The 24235-nt window shown below is 37.4% G+C and overlaps 1 protein-coding gene across 1 annotated transcript in view; it reads right to left on the minus strand.

Moving 5' to 3' along the window:
• Nucleotides 1–27: 27 nt before the first annotated feature.
• Nucleotides 28–24235, minus strand: part of FGF12 (fibroblast growth factor 12) — a 232616-nt gene continuing 208408 nt past the window's right edge. The window contains exons 4-5 of the mRNA XM_027848835.1: nt 15089–15287; nt 28–372 (exon numbers count right to left, since the gene is read on the minus strand). Of these exons, the coding sequence (XP_027704636.1) occupies nt 254–372; nt 15089–15287 (318 nt within the window). The 3' untranslated portion in view covers nt 28–253. The remainder of the gene's footprint in view (nt 373–15088; nt 15288–24235) is intronic.

Raw genomic sequence — 24235 nt, forward strand, 5'->3', positions numbered from 1 at the left:
TGTGTGTGTGTGTGTGTGTGTGTGTGTGTGTGTGTGTGTGTGTGTGTTCATGTTTCTACAACATTGCAACAGGCAAGATTGAGGTTGAATTTGATCATCTTCCCCAAGCACAGATTTTGCATTCCAAATCCTAGCCCCTAAGTCCTGCCTGGTCAGTGTATTGTTGTCTCCATGGGTACTGGGAAGGGATGGGGTGCCGGGGAGGAGGGAGGGAGGAAGGGGAGGAGTGTGCACAGAAGGAAAGCATTCTCAGCTATGTGGAATCCTGATTCACCACTTTCCCTCCATTCATCGTAGGTGTCCCGGAACTTTTCCTGGAACGTCCTTGCTTTTCTCCAATTTCATGCAGTGACGGCTCTCTGTACATGCACACTGGAAACAGAAATTTCAACAATTAGTTTCATGGCTTGAAGGACAGTAGACTCTTTGGGCACAATTAGCCTGTGTAGCTGGATTTTGAACCTCCCCATGTCCCAACCATTTCTGATTCTTGATTCCACAGACCTCCCCTTTTTGCTTTCAACAGCAGCCTTTCAAGCTGACTTGAGCTACACTACAGAGAGGTTTCTGATTTTTCCAAGATGAGGCTCGAGGTTTTTACAACTGGTACCTTACATACATACACATATGAGCACATAGAGATTTATGCACACACTCAATTTCATACAAAACTAGAACTATTGGAGAGTTATAGCATAACATTTAGAGGATATTAAGAGTCATCTCACTCCCCAGGCTTTAATCTGAATCTCATCTGGGCAGAGAAAGCACCCTTTTGTTTACACCATGCTAATCTTTGATTAACAAAGGGAAATAGGACCTTGGTGTGTTCATTGGGAAAATTTATTGTCAAAGCTTAGTGCACTAGAATGATAAAGAGGCTAGAAAAGAAAACAAACAAAAAATAAGAGAAAGAAGAAGAAGCAGTGACTCTCCCTCCCTCCTGTGTCCTTTATCTAAAGCCCATTGATTTCTGGCCTCCTGGAAGCTGTTCCTCAAGCCAGGACCCCATCCTTAATGCAAGCCTCTGGTTCAATCTGAGCAACTGCCAGTGTGGTTTGTGTTTAGCCCAATACACCCCCACTGCCCTGCTGTTCTCTCTGGCTATTAAGCCAGCTGGTGATACCCAAGCATGCTTAAAGCTACCGTGTTACTAAGAATAATACCATTCCCCACTTGGGCTGCTCTCTGCAAAGCAGGATCTCCAAGCATTATGCCAGCTTTGGGCTTATCTCACAACACCCTGTGAAGCATGGCAGTATGGGCACCAGCAGTTTCTATAGGATTTAGCTCAAGTAATCAGGTGGCTTTCGATTCCTCGTTCAGATCAAAAAACAAGAGCCATGGGCCAATCGTTCTGCTGATCTGAATAGAAATTATTACCATCACATTTCTAGTGACATCAGCTTAGGGTCAGCCTTTTCACTTGGTTCTTGTTTCTAACATTGCATATCTGAATATTTCTGTAATACAAATATTTTGGGATGAATTTTCTGGGTGACAGAACAGACAAAAACATGATAATGACTTTGTGCTAAATCTTGAACCCTATTTCCCAAAGGTGGGGGCTTAAAAATATGTCTGTTTTGGACATTTCACAAAATGAAAAGGGATATATGTTTTACTTTGATAATATGCATGTATACTTCACAGTCCAGGAAGGGACAGGCATTCATTCAGCCAGAAAGCTCCACTTAACCAAAATGGGGATAAGAAGGCATAAGAAAAGTGGGAGGGGGAAAGAGGAGTAGTTATGGAGTAGCACCAATGGAAAGATTTAACACAATTAAAAATAATAGGAATTCTTAATTCTTTATTATACTTATATATAATATTATACTGACCAGATTTTGCCCTGATAGAGTAAGTATACTTTGCCCAAGTGGTCCAGCATAAAGAACACAGGTGCTTCAATTTTGGTTATGACATTTTAGAATAGACTACATTCCCATTTGTGTTTCTGGTTTTTGGAAGTAATTGATTTTTGCCAACCAGTCGGTTCAATTCCGTCTGACTTTCTGAGTTCCTCATTCCAGATCACTTGCCTGCCCGCCCCAGTACTCTTCTCCACAGATGGGTTTCACTGTTATTTGCAATGATCCAATTTTCTCCAAATGTCATTTGTTTATAATTGGTTGATTGTTATTAAGCTACTATTGAGTGAGAATGTGTAGGCATCTCAGGGAAATGGTAAGTCATTCATTAAAGAAGAAATTATTAAGTGCCTATTATATACCACACAAAGTGAAAGCATTGGGGCCAAGAAGATAGAAATAAAAGTCTTTGTCATTAGAGAGGTCACACAGCATAGCATTAAGAAGGAGGCAACATGAACAAAAGTAAATACAAAATAGAGACAAAGGGAGGCCAAAGTAATTTCTGGGACTGTGATCTCAAGTAACTGCGGAAATCACAGTTGGTCTTGTTCTGTGAATTGAAAATAAAATAAATTTTAAAAAAAGAAATGCTGGAAAAAATGAATGACAATGATTAGTCACTTCTTAGTCCATCCAGCTTTTCTTCAGATCCAAAGACAAAAATGAGGAAGTTCTTGCCATCAAGGAACTACATCCCACTACAGCAAATAGCTTGTACAAATGTATGTATGTATATATATATATATGTGTGTGTTTATATTATAAATACACTTACATATACACATACGTGTGTGTGTGTGTGTGTGTGTGTGTGCGTGTGTGTGTATAAAACATCTATTCTCAAGGTAATTTGGGGAGAGAAGCCACTGGCAGCTGGAAGATTAAGAAAGGCTTCATGGAGAATGTTGTATTTGAGATGATGGTTGAAAGAAACAAGGGATTCTAAGGTGTAAATGTGAGTATTGCCTAAGGGCTTTCTTGGTCTGAGGAATAGTTTTAGACTATGATGAGAGATCCAATGTCTTGTATGAAGAAGAATGAGAAGGCCAGGTGATCTCTGCCCTAGAGGGATGAAGGGGTATGCTAGAAAGGTAATGTAGAGCCAGCTGGTGAATTAGGATTCTAGCTAGTGATACAGTAGAAAGGCATCTGCCAGAAAATGGGGGGCTTCAAATGCTGAACAGAGGAGTTTGCATTTGATCCTAGAAAGAATAGGAAGACACTAGAGTTTACTGAGCTGAAAATGCCAAAATCAGAAATATTATTATTATTTTTGTGTTTTTTTTAATTATCCCGGCCACCATTTGGTGGATGGATTGGAGTAGAGAGAGAATCAAGATAAGAAAACCAATTAAAAGTCTATAGTCCAGATCAGAGATGAGTAGATGGCTATGTGAGTAGAGAGAAGGGGATCAACATATTGCTGACGTGGAAATAACAAAGTTTGCTAACAGATTAGATATATGAGATGACAGAGAAAGAATATTGAGACTCAAAGGATGCTGGGACATTGACAGAAAGCAGGATGTTCAGAAATAGCGTGGGATTTCGGGAAAACGAAATCAGTTCTGGCTAAAATGGGCGGAATTGAAGATGCCTATGGGGCTTTCTATTCAAAATGGCCGGAACGTGTGCGGGGTAAGTGGGCAGTTGGTGGAACTCTGAGCATGGACACTTGAATAGAGGCAAATGAAAGAGGTAAAGGCAATCTTGCTTTCCCAGGAACATCCTCAGGAGGGAGGCATGCAGGTCATCAGTCTAGTAGTATCATAGCCTGATATTGGGATTTTGGATTTTTCTATGCAGAAACACTGTACTCATTTATTTGGTATAATTTAGTTGTATCAAAGTTATTGAGTTTTAGCCTTTTCTTGCTGGGCAACATGGTAGATGACTTCTGTTACAGGGCAGTGGGAGGTGATCTCAGCATACCTGTCAGCTTGCTTTGGATGTCATCTGCCCACCTGGTCAAGCTCAGGAGCCCCCAGCATGTTTGCAGAGGCACAATGAATAAGTGCAGTATGGCACTACTCCCAGACTAAACATACCCTTGCATCACTTTCTCTTGGGTGCCAAAGGAGAAAGTCATTTTCCAGCATAAGGCAGGAAAGAAGGGTACATGTCAGAAATTTGTAAACAACTGAAAAAAATGTCACTGTATAGACAAACCAGGTCTAAACCAGAACCCAACTGACTCTCTGGAACAGTGTAGTAAGTGAATAGAGTAATGGGTTTGGAGTCAAAGAACCTGTATTCCAATCCCAGTCTGGTTGCTTATGACTACAAGTTACTGAAGCTTTCTAGGTCTCAGTTTCCTTATCTATAAAATGAAAAGATTCTCCAAAGAAGAGATTAGAGAAGAAAACTCTCCATGTTTCTTTGCAGAGTGGGGAGTCCATACTCTTGAAACATTATATATAAAACATATTTAAAGTATTGTTTTTATGATTTTTTTTCTCTCAGAAAATATTTGTCATAAGGGATAGATCCCTAGGACTGGGGAGGTGTGAAGCAGGGGAAAATAGAGATGGAAGAAAGAAGCTATCCATGAAGTTCTTTTTTTGTTGATGTTTTAATGAGTATGGGGCTAGATGAGCTCTGAGTACCTCTCTCGCTCTAAAACTATGACAACATCACATAGAAGGTATTTAATAAGTACTTGGTGAATTAAAGAAAAAAGTAAAGAGATGAATGAGTCAATCCCTCCAAATTGGCTGCTCGCAGGGAAACAGATAATTAGCACAAAGGTTGGAATTCCTCCATTATTTGATGGTGCACAAGTCACCAACCATCTTGACTGCTGTTGGCATTGGCCAACATAGAGACACAGAGGAGAATTTTTTTCCACATGAAGAAAATGTTGTAAAAAAAAAAAGTCTTTGAATCATTCTATTAACTCTTTCATCACCATCAAATTAAAACTGATTTTCCCCCAGAGTGAACATTTATTTTTACTCAAAATAAATTATCTTGAGACTGTCCCCACCGTCCTAACTGTACACCTTCCTCTAATCTACTTCTTAGAAACCCACTTATCTTTCAAAACTCAGGATGGGTGCCACTTTCTACAACAATCCTTTCCTGATAGTATAGTTGGTAGTGCTTTCTCCCTGCTTGAATGATCACATACCTATATGTATCTTAATGTGTGCCACACATTCCCCAAGTGAAATGTAAATTCCTTAAAGTCAGAGGTTACTTTCAATGTATCTTTGTGTAGGCAGTACTGCAAAAAGCAGAGGTGCCTAAAACTACATCAATCAAAATAAAACAAAACCAGCCCTACTAGGAAGTGATATTCCTAGTAACTAAAAAAGAAATAATGGTCCTAGAGGAAAGGAAAGACCTTCCTCTAAAGGGAAGAGTGGTGGGGACTTCTTGGGCATAATGTTGCCCCCGGGTTGGTTTGTATTGAGGCATTGTATCAGTTGCAGGCACTTTAGAAAAAGCATGGTTAATGAAATAATGACTTCACTTGGATCAGCCCTGGAATATTGATCAATTGATTGACAAATATGAAGTACTTTCATTTTAGTCACATTTTATATTAAAATGTAATTAAAACTTCATAAATACATACACTTAAGTCTGTGTTTGTGTGTAAAATTGGGCTATGTTGTCCAGGCTGAGGTCAGAGTCCTAAGCAAAATGTTAAAAGTGGGTATTTTTGTCACCTCTCCCTTGCTTTAAGAAACTTCCTCTTCCCCCTATTTCCTGTTTCCAGTCATTCAGTAGCCTTCTTTCTACTATGGGGTGGACTATGTCATCCCTTCTGACTCTCGAATTTTATGATTCTGTGAAAAGACTGTAAACTTTTTGAGGATACTCTTCCTTTTTTTTCCTAATCCCCAAATCAAAGAGTAGATCGGATGGCAGCCCTTAACCTTGTTCAGAATCTCCTCTCCCCTCCCCCTTTCCCCCAACATAGCCCTTTACTCCAAAATTACCCATTCTCCCAGTAAACACTAACCTCGTTGCCAATTAGAGAGATGAGTGACTCAACTGTGGCTCTGGTCTCTATAACCAGCATGGCTCCAGGCCATCATAGACTCGTTTAGGCCAACAGACAGGAAGAAGTACCCGTCATCTGCTCAGCTCCTCCAAGCACTCAGTTTACTGTCTTTTTTCAGTAATTGATTTTCTGATCAACATTGTAACATTGATTCTGTGAAAGACATGGCCATCCACTGCTCTGTAGCTCCATTCAGATTTGGAGTCTTGGGTTACCTGGGCCAAAGGTCCCTGGAAGCCATCCACGTCATCCTTATTGCCCTGGTGCCTCTACCCTACTTTCCCTGCATTTCTATTATATTATAATAGATGGTACCTGCCATTTGTCCTGCTTCCTCCAAATACCCCAAACACTGGAATCCATATTCTATTGTTTAAAAATTGCCTTTTAGAGTAGACCTGCATTTTTCCTGGAAATTTTATATTTATAGATTATCTATCTATCTACAGACATAGATAAATAAAGCCATAGATATCTATCTATGTGTATATTATATATGTGTATGTATGTATATATGTATGTAAGTATGTATGTGTGTATAGTATTCATCTTCTATGTACATGTCATTTTTTCCCCAATAAAAGTTATATTGGGGCAGCTATGTGGCACAGTGGATAAAGCACCGGACCTGCAGTCAAGAGGACCTGAGTTCAAATCTGGCCTCATACCAGACACTTAACACTTACTAGCTGTGTGACCCTGGGCAAGTCACTTAACCCCAATTGCCTATTTTTTTAAAGTCATATCTTTAGCACATAGAATTATTTTGTTTGTTTGTTTGTTTATTTGTTTTTCATTTGTATCCCTAGTACCTGGCACATAGTAGGTGTTTAAAATGCTTAATGAATTAAACTGAATTAAATGTTGCAGTCCTACTTTGATCTCAGCAAAGTGGGGCCTTGATTATTTGATTAAAATAACCCCATTAAAGTATAAATGAAGCTTACCCTCATTAATCTCAAACCTTTCTGAGCATATTTCTTCATCATAAACTGGGGATATTAATTCTTGTACTGCCAATCTCATGGATTGCTGTGGAAAACAAGAAGCACTCTTATCCTTCAAGAGTCACTTAGATGACAAGCTATTGTATCATTATGATCTTGAGGACTCATTTTTCACATGGTACAGTCATCTGGGTCAGAGTAGCAAAGCTGGACTCATCAGATCCATTCACTAGGAGGTAAAGAATCCTTCTCCCTGCTGTGTACTGTCTTGTACACGAGATATCATTAAGCAATTGTGGGCTCTCAGTTGAGGGGAAATTAAGGTGTGAGTTATAGGAGTCGGATGTTGAATACCATAACCATACAGTCAGAGAGGTTTGGGGGGAACCATGGCACAGGCATTGTGACATTTTTTTCCAGTTTGACATTAACAAAATGGGGTTAATGATGTTGGTGTTTCTGTCCAAATCTCCAAATGACTACAAAGAACCTGACATTTTGTCACATGTTTTATGCCCAGAAGTCAAAGAATTACCAATCATTCAAAGGTTATGAAAATAAGTGCATCTTTCCAGGCTATGAACAACGATGCCAAGGGGAAGGGGAAGATTAGTTAGTTATTGACAAGGGAAGCTTAGAAACTTTTGGATCATCAAATGAGGCAGAAGGGAGCAGAATTCTATAATTTGATGCTTTGATTAATGCCATTATAGGAAGAATTAAAAGTTGTTAGGAAATTTGAAGGGATGTGTTCTGGAAGTTTCTACTTGGCAGCTGACAAACCATGGGTTTTCCCAATGATATTCTGCAATAGCTTTGGGAAAAAATCTCATAAATTTCTCAAAGGGTTAGGAGTTCAAGCACAAAGTGATGTGCATTCTTCATTTGGGAATCTAGCAGAAGCAATATTTATGAGAAAGATAAGGAAAAATATATGAGGGAGACGTTCCCAAGACGGATTTCTATTTGACACTTAATTCAGAAATCAAGGAACAGCTCCTCTGAGTGAAGAGAAAAGCAGTAAATATATGTATGTGTTTATGTGTGTGTGTGTGTGTGTGTGTGTGTGTGTGTATACACTCTTTGCTTCTTTATCAGGTCAGTCTCCTTGTATGTACTGGCTGAATCCGCCAACTACCATGTCCATTCCTGACTATATGTCTTTGTTCATGATTTCCCACCAAATGTCTACTTGTTCAACTTCCTTCCTGTCATAGCAGAAGACCCCTTAGAAATCATATAGTCCACATCACTCATTTTACAAACGAGGATGCTGAGTTCTAGAGAAAAGAAATAACTTTCCCAAGGTCACAGGTCTATTGAAGGATTACTGTTGCAAGTTGAAACTGAGGAAATAACATGTATACACACACAAAAAAATAAGTATTTCAACATATAAAAGTTAAATTTCTGGTCAGGGTAATAATAACTTGAGTTAAATAGTCAAGAAATGATGACTGAGCTAAACTTTGAAGAAAACTAGAGATTCTAATAGTTGGCAATGAGGAGTACATGCATTTCAGTCACAAAAGAAGTCACAAAAGTTTCTCAGTAAAGGTGTGGAGGTTGGAGATTATGTTACATGTGAGGAAGAAATGAGGCCATAATTTCTATAACTTAAAGCACATGAATGGGGGTAAGGTGTATAAAGACTGAAAAGGTAAATTACAATTACATTCTGAAGAAATGAAATGTCAATCAGAAGACTTTATATTTGCTCCTGGAGGCAATATGGAGCCATTGAAGTTTGAGTGGGGAGAGGGCTGTGTGTGTGTGTGTGTGTGTGTGTGTGTGTGTGTGTGTGTGTGTGTATGTGTGACATGTTCAGACTTGCACTTAAGAAAGATTATTATGGTAGCTGTTTAAAGGGTGGACTAGAGAAACAAAAGTCTTTAGGCAGAGATATCAATTAAGTGGCTATTCCAATAGTTCAGGCAAAAGTAATGATGTCCTGAACCAAGACGATTGCCATGTTAGGGAAGACAAAGAGATAGATTGGATCTGTTTTTGTGTAGGTGGAATCAACAAGACTTGGCAAGTGATTGGCTGTGGGAGCCAAGTGAGATCTCCCTTTCTCCATCTCTCTGCTGCCTAGCAATAGCAAGACGCAGCATTTGGTCTGGTTCCTGTAATGACTCCATTGCACTTTTGCCTCATGTTCACGCATCTCCAATCCCAGTCCCATTGTCCCCACGTGGCTGTCATTTTTTATGTGACTTCCTGAATCAGAATACTTTTTAATCCCTTAACTCTTTGAAAATTTGGACTTCTTTCTCCATGGCAAAAACAACAACAACAACAACAAAAACAAAACAAAACAAAACAAAAACCCCATAGAATATCAATTCAGCACCACCTGCATGGACCAACTGGAGAGGGAAGTGCGGGTGGGGAGATGGAAGAGATGCAGGAGAAGGGGAGGAAAATGGGTGGTGATCCTTGACAGAGGATATTTAGGAGCTATGCCTAATACTAGTGAGGGAGGTTACCACCGGGATAGCCTGAAATGGAGGGAACAGTAATAACATCTGTTTTCTGCAGGAATAACAATGCAATGAGAACACAGAACAGGGAGGCTCTGTCCTTTTCATTGTTTTGGAAGATTGCTGGGTTTTGATGAGGAATAAGTAGAGGTTGGAATTGAATGTAGATGGCAATGATCTCAAATGTAAAGTCCATTGATCTGTCTGAAGACATTATCTAATTACCGTCTCAAGGGTGCTAAACACAGGATGAAAGGGTGGAGGGGTGGTGGTTGGTGTGCTCATTAACCTGTCAGGATATATGAGTCAGAGATAATGTTCTTAGCTTCAAGGCTATACTTGGAAGAACCTCGACATTCAAAATGTCAGTTCCTATAGACTCAGCGTTAGTAAAGATGTCTGTCTTGCTTGGCCTGGTCTCACAGACACCCTGACTCATTTCACTATTGTATGATACATACATTTGGAACTGAAAAATCCTTGTACATAATAATTAACAAGTAGCAATGTGCTTAGAGAGGTGGTGTTAACAGAATGGTGTGTTTATGTGTGTGGGGTGGTGGATTTAGGTCTAGGAACATTTCTATATCCAAATAAGAATGGAATTGCTACAATTAAATGGCATTTTTTTTCATTCTTAGATGTCCACATTTTTCCTTCTAAGAACTCTTCCTTTAAGTTTCCAAAATACGGTCTTTGAAAAAATAAGACCTCAAGAACCTTCTCCAATGTGGACCTTAGAGCTGAACCTATTTTTCCTACTGTACAAAACTGTCACTCTACATTGAGTTGAACTGCTTCTTAAACCTCCCTTCTTTTCAAGAAGTCTTGATGTGGGGAAAGATAAGCTGTCAGTTTTCCTTTACTCCTAATTACTTTATTTCCTGACAGGCTTGAATTTAAAGATACACTCATGTATGTATAGATAGGTAGACACATTTATATATAGATATCTATAGATATAGATAGCTAGCTATACATATAGATAGATATATACACACAGCATACACATACATATACATACATACATATAGACATAGAGATAGAGATAGTACAGATGATAATATTGTAAAGCACTTTGTAAAACTTAAAGAGTTATATAAATGCTATTATTAATATTATGATTATCATCATTGGTTATGGTGAGACATGCAATTAAGGAAGATCACTTAGAAAGTGGTTGAGAGGATGGACTGGACAAATGAAACACTTTGGGCAGAGGTATCAATTAGGAGCCTATTCTGATAGTTCAGGAGAATATACAGTTTGATAAAAGTGAACGGATAAACCTTCTACTTGGGGGAAACATCTTAACCCTATATTTAGAAGCTTTAGCATAAGTTTCCTTTTCTTTATGAAGGACAGAACATTCTCAAGTAACTTTGCTCTTAGAGAGGGAGCACAGGATTGTCCTCACCTGCACTTCTTCCCACCATTGCAATGAACATAATGATCTTTATGCTTCTTTGGTCCTTTATTAAAATGCCCTAATCTCTGCTTTTCTGTTCAATACACCTAATCATAAATGGAAAAATAAAGTATGTAAACTCCTCTTGGTTATAGTAATGTGTGTTTGTCATTTCCTTCCTAAATGTAGATAAAGAGATTCCCTGCTAAATATTTTGCTAATGAATTCTTTGTATACCATACTCACCAATTAAGAGAGAAAGTATTGTTAACTAAAGGGGAAAAACCAATCCTTTCCCCAAACCCTGAGTCACCTTTGTTCCCATGGAGTGTACAATCTGTCTAGTGAGATAAGCAGTTTTAGGGTTGGATCTGGAGGTTGACAATCTATACACAAATCCAGGATGCTTTCCCTAGTGGCCTAATTGTTCTGTCACTCTGTAAGCTAGCTTGTCAAGCTACTTTTCTTCCCTTACTGATGATATCTCACTTTTCTTCTAAAAAGTAAAGGAGTCCTTTCCTTTCCTTATAGTAAAGAAAAAAGATTCTGGAAATCTATCAAGAAGGCACCTATCTCTCTAGCAAGTCACTTTACTTTCTACATGTCTGGCATTTCTATTGTCAGAATGTCTGCACTTTGTGGCTATTTTGTATTGTTTAAAAGACCAAGTTGGAAAATCATCCTGAAAGTAAAGCCTAGCTAGAGACAAGATGAAGAAGAAAAAAGAAGGAAAAGGAGGAGGAAAAGAAGGAGAAGGAGGAAAAGAGTAGTAGAAGAAAGGGAAAAGGATGACAAGAATAAGGAGAAGGAGAAGATGATGATGATGACAATGATAATATGTTTTCCTTCCATGTAGCAATACATTCTCTAAGTGGTGAGTGTTGGGTTCAAAATATTTACTGGCCCAATATTTAGCAGGGTAAGTATAAACATATTTACATATTATATATGTGTGCATAAACAGATTTAAAAATGAAATGGTGAGTCAAGTGTGGCTGTAAGAAGAAGGAGAAGAAAGATGATCAGCAGAAGAACAAAGAGAACACAGATGCTGTAAGGAAATCTCAATCATTGGGGTTCAAATTTCCATAGACTCTATACTGGGCGATCATCAGTTCAGAAATTCTCAGTTGGATCTTGTAACAGCTTCCTAAACTGATCAGATTATAATTTCAAAGGCAAAGAGAAAGTCACACTGTTTATCTTAATAATATTGATAATCTCAAATTATAAAAATCCCAATAGGAACCTCAAAAGTGGCTGATACTTTGAAATCCATACAAGGAGACAAACACACATTAGGAACTGAACCACTTCTCATATTTTACTTTTCTTCAGGGAGGAAAAGCATGAGTCTTGATCCTTTCAAACTGTTTTATGTAATTTTAAGTCAACTAGCCTCATATATGCTTCCCAACTTCTATATCCCCTTGGGACTCTCTAGAACACTCACTGTGAAATATTGAGAGGACAGCATCAAAGCTATTTAAGCCATGGCCTTGCTCTGGCATTTTAAAAGACAGAAAATTTCCTCATTCCCTCCACGTGTAAGAGAGCCATGGCAACAGCTAAAAGAGGCAATGAACTTTAGGAGTAAACAACGAGAACAGGATTTCTAGCCAGTTTCCTAAGAGAGAGAGTGTGTGTGTGTGTGTGTGTGTGTGTGTGTGTGTGTGTGTGAGACAGAGAGAGAGACAGAGACAGAGAAAGACACACATAAACAGACAGATAGACAGACAGAGGCACAGAGAGACACAGAGACAGAGACAGACACAGAGAGAGAGACAGACAGATAGAGAGACAGAGAGAGACAGAGACAGAGAGAGACAGAGACAGAGAGACAGAGAGACATAGACAGAGAGACAAAGAGGGAGAGAGAGAGAGGAAAAGAGACACATACAGAAACAGACAGACACAGAGACAGAGACAGAGACAGACAGACAAATCCCTTTTTCAGCAGTCTGGTGAAGTCTATAGACCCTTTCTCAAAATATTTTTTTCAATGCATAAAATAAAATACAGAATATCACAAAGGAAACCAAACATAATGATGTGCAGTGATATGTACATACATACATACATACATACATACATACATACATATATATGTATATATAATGTGTATATATATATGTATATATAATGTGTATATATATATATATATATATACATTTTTTTAAAAGTCATAGTATACATTCCAGGTTTAATAGAGTCTCTGATTGGTTGTTCTCATTAACAGACATCAAATATTTCCCCTTCCTCTCCAAATATGGGTACCCCTTTAGATTGTGATCTTGAATATATGTTCTGTCAGATGCCAGTCTCATCTCCTCCAGTGGCTTCAATGACAATATCTGTGATTTCCTATTTTAGGCATCTAAGCCCCAACTTCCCCCCAGATTTCTGCCCTCCTATTGGCTTGTTATCTCTCCTTTGTTATATCTATCATACTCCAAATTGCTTGATGGCAGCGTATTTTTTGGTGTGTGTGTGTCTTTACTTTAGTTTGGTTTGGCTTGACTTTCTTTGAACCCTTAGCATTGATCTGGGTACCTGATATGAAGCAGGTGATCAGAAATGCTTGTAGACTTGACTTAACTTTAATGGTTCAAAAGAACTTTGAGTTCAACATGCCCTAAACTGGATCAAATAGAAAAATTAGAAGGCTGCTTCTATTTAGACAGATATGCTTATTTAGAAAATGTATGATCACTGTGACCTCAGGCATCTCTGTAGCTTCCCAGACTGAGGAACCATATGTATTCAACATATGTATTCTGCTCATTATCATTATATAAAGTCACATTTTCATAGTCCTGTGTAAGTTTGAGAGACATTTTGCAGATACTACCTAATTTTATCCACACAAGAACCTTATAAAATAGGTATGTTACTGTCTTTATTTTACAAGGGAGGGAACTGAGGCCCTGAGAATTTAAGTGACTTGCCAGAATCACACAGTTAGTTAAATATCTAAGTCAGGATTTAAGCCTAGAACTTCATAGGTTTATCTGTAGTGCCTCTGCTGACTCTCCTATTCATCTTATTATCATTGTCCTATTAGGCTTTAAGTATTTGTATCCTAACTTTGAAATACCTTTCTTTATTTAGCTATAATATGGAGACTCTAGTTTGGTCATTCATTTCCAGGGAAAAGGACTTAAGAACAGAATGAGCCAAAAGCAATGGTATTTGATTGTTGAGTCATCCATATACTTGACACCTTGTGTTAATGGCTCTTGGTGAAATGTAGAGTATAACGATTGGGGGATCAGAGAAGCTATGGATGAGCTCTCTGTTCTTTGGCTTCTTACTGTTTCTGTGGCTTACATTCCTTCTCAAGGACTAAATTTTCTCCTTTCCTAAGTGAAGGGGTTGGGTTAGATATCCGATCAGGTCCCTTCCAGCTCTGGGTCTCAAGATTGAATGATCCTTTGCTTGAATTGGAAAGACTTGAAATAAGGAAAGAATGTAACTAATGCCAAAGGTAATTTGATTTGACTTCACAACAGAAGGCAATTTTAATGAAAATTAAAAAAGAAATCCAGGTTGCCAGGTAATGGAAGTTTTGTTTCTGCAGAAATTTATACACAACCGGGATAGCCAAGAACCAGATTTTGGTGACCAAGCAAAATTAGAATTGTATGCTAGAAGATCTTCACGGAAGTTACAAAACAATAAGAATTTTCAAAGCTAGCCATGCACCACTTCTTTCTTGAAAAGTGCAAAGGAAAATGAATACATCTCTAGGGAATGTGTCAGGTTTTCCCTGAAAGTCATCACTTTCTTCAATAAAAATGCAAAGATTCTTGTCTGAGAATGAATAGGGAACTAGATGAGAACATCATGTCATCTAGTGGAGAAAAGGAGACAATCCAATTTAAAAGGTTCAATGTTCATCTGTAGAACAAGATTATCAGGAACTTCCAATTCTGTGTTACCTCTCCACTTCCTCTTATATTTTGCGATGAGTTCGATCATTTGAGAATCTTCCAAAGGCCCTGAAATAGGGCTGTCCCATATTTCCTTTTCACAGGGAACAGGAAAGGAGACACAAACTCCAGCTCTAAGGGGCATTGTCAAAGGATCAGAAATTCTCAAGTTGAGAGCTGGGAGCAGCTCTAGCCCAACTCCTTCATTTTACAGATGGAGAAACCAAGGGGTGAAATACTTTGTCGACAATCAGAGAAGTAGCAAATAGCAGAATCAGAATTCAGACCCAGGATTTCTGGTAGGTTTCCACAGTCGACTTGGTGACTATGGAGTGACTACCATCTCTGGAATGAAGAGTAATTATTTTTAATGAAGAGTTAACAACAATAACAACAACACCAAGAGAAAAAGTTGGAGGGTTCGCTTACCTTCAATGGGTTTAGGGACAAAGTGTGATGAGGGTTTGGTTTTTTTCACTCTATTTCCTTTCATAATTTGACCTTCTTTATTGAGTCCCAGAAACCAAGCTCGCCCTGATTCCTGCTGACGATAAAGTGTAGAAGAATAAATGACGTAGTAGTTTTCAAAGACAGATTCCTTAAATTTGCACTCAGGTGTGAAAACATCCTGTAGGAAAAAAAGAAAATGGAGACACAAAATAGGAAAGGAAGGAATTAATCAGCAGTTACTTCGATTCGATAGTGCTGAAAGAGTCACCCTGGAAAGGACAAATCAAACTTGATTGAGCAAAGTCTCAAAGACAGTGAACCATATTAGACTCACAAAGAATATAAAGCATTATTAGACTGGAAGTTCTTCTCCTCCAGTTGTAATTTTTTCAAACCACATGTCCTACTAATCTCCATGACAGACAAATAAAGTAGGCTGAGCCATATTTACACTGCAACTCTCAAACTTATTTACTTAAGTGATAAGTATCCTTGTCACAGGCTCCATGGCACACTATAAATGGCATCACCAATTTGGTTTACCTTGGGCACAAGAGAATAAAGACAAACATAATGCAACACCACGTGCTGAAATATCTAAGGCAACACAAAAACTTTCTGGCCAATGAAGAGTGCTCAGAACATCTTGGATTCTGCCTTTTTTAAAATGTAAGCAATTTCCTGCATTAATTTTGTCCAGTTTCTTGAACATGGCAGGCATAAATGTGTTTGTTAAGTTGAATTTCTGTAAGGGAATCAGAGAAACTCAAGAGCTAGAAGAGTCCTCGATGGCTGTCTAGTCTAACCAATATCTGAAAAAGAGTCTCCTATATGATCAAACTTCAAGTAGCCATCTAGTTTTTGTTTGAGACACACCAGTGATGGAGAATTCCCTACCTACCATAGTATTCCACTGCACTTTAGGACAGCTTTAAGTCTTAGGAAATCAGTCTTTACATCAAACCTAAATCTTTCTCTTGATAACTTCTGCCCACTGGGGCTAGTTTGGTCTTTTTGAGCATAGAAGACCGAGTTTCATTTCACTTCAATGTGGCAGATGGTCCTCAAAGTATCTGAACACTAGCAATCATGTCTCCCCAATGTCTTATAATTTTTGAGATTAAAGATCCCCCTTATCTATATCCAATCCCATTATGGAATGATATCAAACCCTTTTTCTCTCCTGTTTGCCCTCCTTGGGATATTGTCTACCTTTTCAATTTCCTAGCTAAAATTGGTGCCCAGAATTGAACACAAAATTCCAAATATGTCCTGACCAGGGCAGAGTCCAATGTGACTATTACCTGCCTGGCTTTAGAATACCTATTGGCCTATCTTGATGAGTCTTCAAATAGCATTGGCTCTTGTAGCTGCCATATTACAAAAAAATCTTCCTGGAAAGCTTTACAGGACATGGAGAAATTCTAAAACCTAATATAAATTAGCTCTTTAAGCACACCACAGAGAATGGGGGTATGTCATGGTGGCAGTGACCCTTGGCTGACCCAGTGACTCAATAAGATATTTGTCACCATTATGATGAAAACAAACAAAAACAAACTGACCAAGTGAATCACAGACATTTTATGAAGTCATGTGAAGTTAATGTAGACAAGATTTCAGAAGGATGAGATAAACCAAATCCACCTTAATTCTAACTAAAAATGAATTGTGAGCATCAACACCTTGGACAGGGTATTTTGTGTTTGGTGCAGTCCTGAGCTGTTTGTGGTTCTTCTAGGGCATTGACTCTTATCTGTAAGACTCTACCTTCTAAAGAGCATACCCATATTTCACGACTAGTGAGCTTCTATCCATACTTAGAGTTACTGATGAATAAATAACAGTCACAAATGACCAAAAATCCTTCTTTACAGCTGGTTCTTTCCCTGATAACTGCTTTGTTCCCACCACTTAGAGAAGCTTGGGCATCCTAGGAGGTATGACAGTGAATCCTGGGAAGTATGACAACAGCAAGTTTCCTTGAAATAAGAAAAAGAGAACCTAGGTTAAGGTACTTTCCACTTTTTAAAGTCATTAGCCATTGCCAAAGTGAGATGAAATAAAGAAATAAGAATGAAGATGAGGCCAGAGATTTGGTTGTTGATCTCAGCCGAACACATTGGAAAACCAAAAAAGAAACTGATTATAAAAGTTCAGGAAAACTACCCTTACTTCATTCTTCAGTGGATTCAACAGCATTAGATGGTCTTTGTCATCTCTGTTGAAAGGTCAATTTTTCGATAACCTTCTCTCACTGCTCACTGCAACCAAGATCGATTTTCTTTATTACCAAGAACTTAAACCAAATGAAATCTTGGGTTGATGCAAATATGCATACTATTTTGAACTCCTGTTTTTGTTATAATTTAATAATTTTGGAAACATGACAATTTCAAGTTAAAATAGTCCATTTAAAAAATCAAACACCTGGTGGCATTTACTGTTTGTTCACAGTGAGGGTGGTTCATTCTGATGCTTTTGGATTCTTAGTTTGATTGAGTTCACATCTGAGGTGTATAGAGGGAGGCAGTCTCTGAGACAAAAGAGACACAATGGGATGGAAGGCCTAGTTTTCTCTAGTGTATACTGTGAATACAGGGTGAATCACTAGCATAAAATAAGTTTGTGTTTGGTTGTGCTTTGAAGCCAGTCCTGGCATCTCTGGTAATCTCCATTCATTTATAGCTCATTGTTGTCATTATCATCATCATTTGATCATCATTGGGAGGCGATATGTTGTAGCATATAGTAAATTGGTCTCAGAATCAGAAAGACCTGGTCCAAGTCTCATCTCTGACACATAGTGGCTGTGTGACTCTGGACAAATGACTTATGCTCTCACTGCTCTGGACAACTGTCTAAAACTCTATATTGTATGAAAAGTGCCAAGCAACATTAGAAAAATAGTTTCTCATCCAAAAGTTCCCCATGCCAAGTGCATCCAGGTAGATTTCCTATCCCTCTTATTATTCTTATTATGTTTGCAAGTGACACAGCTTCAGTGAAGATAATGAATAATCTATATGAAAGCCCGAAGATTATTGTTTTCAAAGACCATTTTTTCAGCCTTAGACACTTAGCTCATGGAATAGCATGTTCTTCTTCCTGCTCCATGAGAAAAAAAAGTAATAATAAATCCATCTTCTTGTTTACATAGAGAAATGCTACATGAAAACACCAAAGTTTAGTTAATTAACTCAAGGTGAAATAGATGATTTTCCTAAGGAGACATAAACAGAAGAGAGGACTCTGAGTCAGCTTCAGGAAAGTCAGAAAGCAAAGCCACTGCCCAAAGGCTACTCTCTGATAAATCAAACTGTAGCATCTGGTAATAGGGTGCTGCAGATTGACTTCTCTGACCTGGACTCTGGGTCAGCTCAGTACCAAATGGGTGCAATGAGGAAAGGAAAATATCACTTAAGAAAGTGGATTACACACCCACCATCTGCCCCCTCCCTTTACTCTTACATGCTACAGAATGGAGTTAGAAGAAATTATAAAAGCAAGCTAACTGGATCTACTGTAAATGTATATTAGCTAATATCAACTGGGCCCTCTCTGCAATAAGACAATCATTCTGAACTTCCAAAACCAATTCACATTGAAAGCTAAGGATCACCTCAACATACTATGGGAAGCTTGTTTTAGGATCCTACACGGAGCTGAATAGGAAGTTATGCTTCACAAGGACCATACAAAGAGAAAATAATAACTTTGAGCCACCAGGAGTCATGAGTTACCCTTTGCCACATGTGCTCTCTAAGACTGAGCTCAGTCTCCATAGGTATGAAAAGGGTTACAAAAGAGAATGTATCACTCTCAACTGGGGATGTAACTGTACACTACCTAAATAAATACTCATTTCTAGATGATAGTTAACTCTGAATGGCTAATTGATGTCAACTGATAATCAACAGAGAATGTGAGAGTAGGAACCATGAGTTATAATATGAAGAAACTATCCCCAACCCCTCACAGTTACCCCCTCGAATCCTGAGAGAAGTAATTGGCAAACTTCTGGGGCCTCAGTACCCTAATACAGAGTGGGGAAGTAACCACTGAGACTTCAATACACTTTTTTTTGTATAACTACCTCTTTATTTTATTTATTTTTCGTTATTTTTAGTTTTTAACAATCATTTCCATAAGCTTTTGAATTTTAAATTCTCTCTGCTTCCCTCCTCACATCCCTCCTTAAGGTGGTTTGCAGTCTGATATAGGCTCTACATATACACTTTTATCAAATATATTTTTACAGTAGTCATGTTGTAAAGAAGAATTAGAACCAATAGGAGGAACCACAAGAAAGAAGAAACAAAATAAAACAGAAAAAAAGAGCAAATAGTATGCTTCGATCTTCATTCAAACTCCATAGTTCTTTCTCTGGATGTGGATAGCATTTTCCATCATGAGACTTTTGGGTATGTCTTAGATCCTTGAATTGTTGAGAAGAGCTAAGTCCATCAAAGTTAGTCATCACATAATGTGACTGTTACTGTGTACAACGTTCTCCTGGTTCTGCTCACTTCACTCAGCATCAGTCCATACAAGTCTTTCCAGGTTTTTCTGAAATCTGCTTGTTCATCATTTCTTATAGCACAATAGTATTCCATTACATTCATATGTCACAACTTGTTCAGCCATTCCCCAGTTGATGGATATCCCCTCTATTTCCAATTCTTGGACACCACAGAAAGAGCTGCTATAAATATTTTTGTACATGTGGGTCCTTTTCTCACTTTTGTGATGTCTTCGGGTTACAGACCTAGAAGTGGTATTGCTGGGGCAAATAGTATGCACAGTTTTAAAGCCCTTTGGGCACAGTTCCAAATTGTTCTCCAAAATGGTTGGATCAGTTCACAACTCCACCACCAATGCATTAATATTCCAATTTCCCCACATCTTCTCCAACATTTATAATTTTCCTGTTTTGTTATATTAGCCAATCTGATTGGTGTGATATGGTACTTCAGAGATGTTTTGATTTGCATTTCTCTAATCAATAGTGATTTAGAGCATTGTTTCATATGACAATAGATAGCTTTAATTTCTTCATCTGAAAACTGCCCATTCATATCCTTTGACCATTTGTCACTTGAAATGAATTGTATCCTTATAAATTTGACTTAGTTCTCTATATATTTTAGAAATGAGGCCTTTATCAGAGACACTGGTTGTAAAACTTCTTTTCCAGTTTTCTATTTCCCTCTTAATCTTTGTTGCATTGACTTTGTTAGTGCAAAACCATTTCAATTTAATGTAATCAAAATTATCCATTTTGCATTTCATAATGTTCTTTATCTCTTCTTTGCTCATAAATTCTTCCATTCTCCATACATCTAACAGGTAAACTATTTCTTGCTGTCCCAGTTTGCTTATAGTATCAGCCCTTATATCTAAATCATGTACCTATTTAGATTTTATTTTGGTATACAGTGTAAGATGTTGGTTTAGGCCTAGTTTCTGCCACACTATTTTCCAGTTTTCCCAGCAGTTTTTTAACAAATAGTGAGTTCTTTGTTCAGAAGCTGGAGTCTTTGGGTTTATCAAACAGTAGAATCCTATAGTCACTGACTATCGTATCTTGTGTGCTTAACCTATTCCACATATCCACCATTCTATTTCTTAGCCAGTACTAAGTAGTTTTGATGGTGGCTGCTTTATAATACAATTTAGCATCTGGTATGGCTAGGCCACCTTCCCTTGAATTTCTTTTCATTAATTCCCTTGGTATTCTGGACCTTTTGTTCTTCCAGATGAATTGTGTTATTATTTTTTTTTCTACCTCAATAAAATAGTATTTTTTTTGGTAATTTGATTGGTATGACACTGAATAAGTAAATTAATTTAGATAGATTGTCATTTATATTATATTAGCTCAACCTATCCATGAGCAACTGATATTTTCCCCCTAATTATTTAGATTTTACTTTGTTTGTGTGAAAAGTGTTTTGTGATTGTGTTCATATAGTTCCTGGCTTTGTTTTGGCAGGTAGATTCCCAAGTATTTTATGTCTACAGTAACTTTAAATGGAATTTCTCTTTTTATCTCTTGATGTTGGGCTTTGTCAGTAATATATGGACTTGCCAATGATTTGTGTGGTTTTATTTTATGTCCTGCAACTTTGCTAAAGTTGTTAATTATTCCAAGTATTTTTTTTTCAGTTGATTCTCTTGAATTCTCTAAGTATGTCATCATATCGTTTACAAAGAGTGATAGTTTTGTTTCCTCATTGCCTGTTCTAATTCCTTCAGTTTATTTCTTTATTTTTCTCTTACTGCTAAAGTTAACATTTCTAGTATAATATTAAATAATAGTGGTGATAATGGGCACCCTTGTTTCACCTCTAACCATATTGGAAATGCTTCTAGCTTATCCCTATTACATATAATGCTTGCTGGTGGTTTTAGATAGATGTTATTTATCATTTTAAGGAAGACTCCATTTATTACTATTCTCTTTAGTGTTTTTAATAGGAATGGGTGTTGTATTTTGCCAAAAGCTTTTTCTGCATCTATTGAGATAATCATACTGTTTCTGTAGTTTTGTTGGTGATATGGTCAATCATGATGATAGTTTTCCTAATATTGAGCCAGTCTTGCACTGCTGGTGTAAATCCCACTTGGTCATAGTGTATGATCCTCATGATATATTGCTGTAATCTTTTAGCTAATATTTTATTTATTTATTTTTTGCATCAATATCCATTAGGGCAATTGGTCTACATTTTTTCCCCTCTGTTTTGGCTCCTCCTGGTTTAGGCATCAGCATCATATTTGTGTTTAAGAGGAATTTGGTAGGACTTCTTCTTTGTCTATTTTTCCAAATAGTTTATTAAAAAATATACAAATAGTTTATGTAGTAATGGAATTAATTGTTCCTTAAATGTTTGATACAATTCACTTGGATTTTTTTTTCCTTAGGAAGTTCATTGATGGCTTATTAAATTTATTTTTCTAAAATTGGGTTATTTAAGTATTTTATTTCTTCTTCTGTTAATCTGGGTAATTTATGATTTTGAGGATATACATTCATTTCATTTAGATTGTCAAATTTATTGACATATAGTTGGGCAAAATTATGTTTAACCATTGTCTTAATTTCCTCTTCATTGGTGGTGAACTCACCTCTTTCATTTTTGATGCCAGTAGTTTGATTTTCTTTCCTTTTTTTTAATCAAATAAACCAATGGTTTATCCATTTTGTTTTTGTTTTCATAAAACCACCTCCCTGTTTTATTTATTAGTTCAATGGTTTTCTTCTTTTAATTTTATTAACCTCTCCTTTGAGTTTAAGGATTTCCAATTTGGTGCTTAATCAGGGATTTTTAATTTTTTTTTTTTCTAATTTGCATGCCCAATTCATTAATCTTTTTTTCCTATTTTTTTTTATGTAAGCAATTAGTGAGATGATTTTTTTCCCTAAGTATCTCTTTGGCTGCATCCAATAAATTTTAGTATGTTGTCATTGTTGTCATTTTCTTTAATAAAATTATTGTTTCTTTGATTAATTCTTTAACCCACTTGTTTGTTTTAGGATTAGATTATTTAATTCCAAATTAATTTTTAATCTCTCCTTCCATCGTCTATTATTGAATGTAATTTTATTGCATTATAATTTGCAAAGGATGCATTTATTATTTCTGCTTTTCTACATTTGGTTGGGGTTTTTATGTCCTGGTCAATTTTTATGTCATGGTCAATTTTTGTGTAGGTGTCATGCACTGCTGAGGGGAAAAAAAAAGATGTATTCCTTTCTATTCCCTAGAGTTTTCTCCATAGATATATCATATCTAACTTTTCCAGAATTCCATTCACCTCCTTAACTTCTTTCTGGCTTATTTTTTTTTTGGTTAGATTTATCTGAGAGGGGAAAGTTGAGGTCCCCCACTAATACAGTTTTATTATCTATTTTCTCCTGTAACTCATTCAACTTTTTCAAAAATTTAGATGCTATACCATTTGGTGCATATATGTTTAACATTAACATGACTTCATTGTATGGTACCTTTCAGTAAGATATAGTTTCCTTCCTTATCACTTTTAATTAGATCTATTTTTGACTTTGCTTTGTCTGAGATCATGATTGCTACCCCTGCTTTCTTTGCTTCAGCTAAAGCATAATAAATTCTGTTCAAGCCCCTTACTTTTACCCTGTGTGTATCTCTCTGCTTCAAATGTGTTTCTTGTAAACAAGATATTGTAGGATTCTGGTTTTTAATCTATTCTGCTCTCTACTTCTGTTTTATGGGTGAGTTCACCCCCTTTACATTTACAGCATTTTCCATATTTTATCCCCCTCCCCATCTCTTGTACTTCACTTTTCCCCTCCTCACAAGTGTTTTACTTCTGATCACAGCCTTCCCCAGTCTACCCTCCCTTTTATCAGTTCCCTCTCCCCCTTCTTTTATCATGGATATCTGTATCCAAGTGTGTGTATGCTATTCCCTCTTTGAGTTAATTTTGATGAGAGTAAGGTTTAAGCTTTGCAAGTCACCCTACCCCACCCATTTTCCCCTCCATTATAATAGCTCTTTTATGTGGGATAATTTACTCCATTCAATCTTTCCCTTCCTTCTACCAGAACAATTTTCTTTCTCAAACCTTTATGAGAACATACTTTAACTTCCATTAAAAGTATGGCCCATTAGAGAGATCAGCCAGGAGGCACCCAGCCAAGTTCCTGTGACAAATGTTGGTGATAGAATATGAAAAGAGGCAAAGTAAGAAAAACTAATAAACTTCCTCAGAGATTGTGAGAATGCAGACTGTGGGGAAATGGCAAATTCCCTTCTGTCCTTGACACTGACAGGGCTCAAAGTCCCAACCCCCAATCATTCCCTTCAAGGCATTGCTCTCTATCAGCACAGCAGCTGCCTCAGCATACCAACTACTCCCAACCCTGTGGCCTGCAGTAATCTTCTAGACAAACGGTTTGGGAAGAAATGGAGGGAAACAGTTTGGGGTGTAGAAATCTTGACTTCATTACTCCCTCCCTCTACAAAGAGTATAAAGAGCAAGACTCTGAAGGAGACATGAGATGTGACTGCTGATTCACGCTAAGGAAATGAGAGATTGGTTAATGAATTAGTCCTAAACTGTGGGGTATGTTTAAGATGGCCC

The sequence above is a fragment of the Vombatus ursinus genome, unplaced genomic scaffold, assembly GCF_900497805.2.
Source record: "Vombatus ursinus unplaced genomic scaffold, bare-nosed wombat genome assembly UNPS02006874.1, whole genome shotgun sequence".
Classification (NCBI taxonomy): domain Eukaryota; kingdom Metazoa; phylum Chordata; class Mammalia; order Diprotodontia; family Vombatidae; genus Vombatus; species Vombatus ursinus.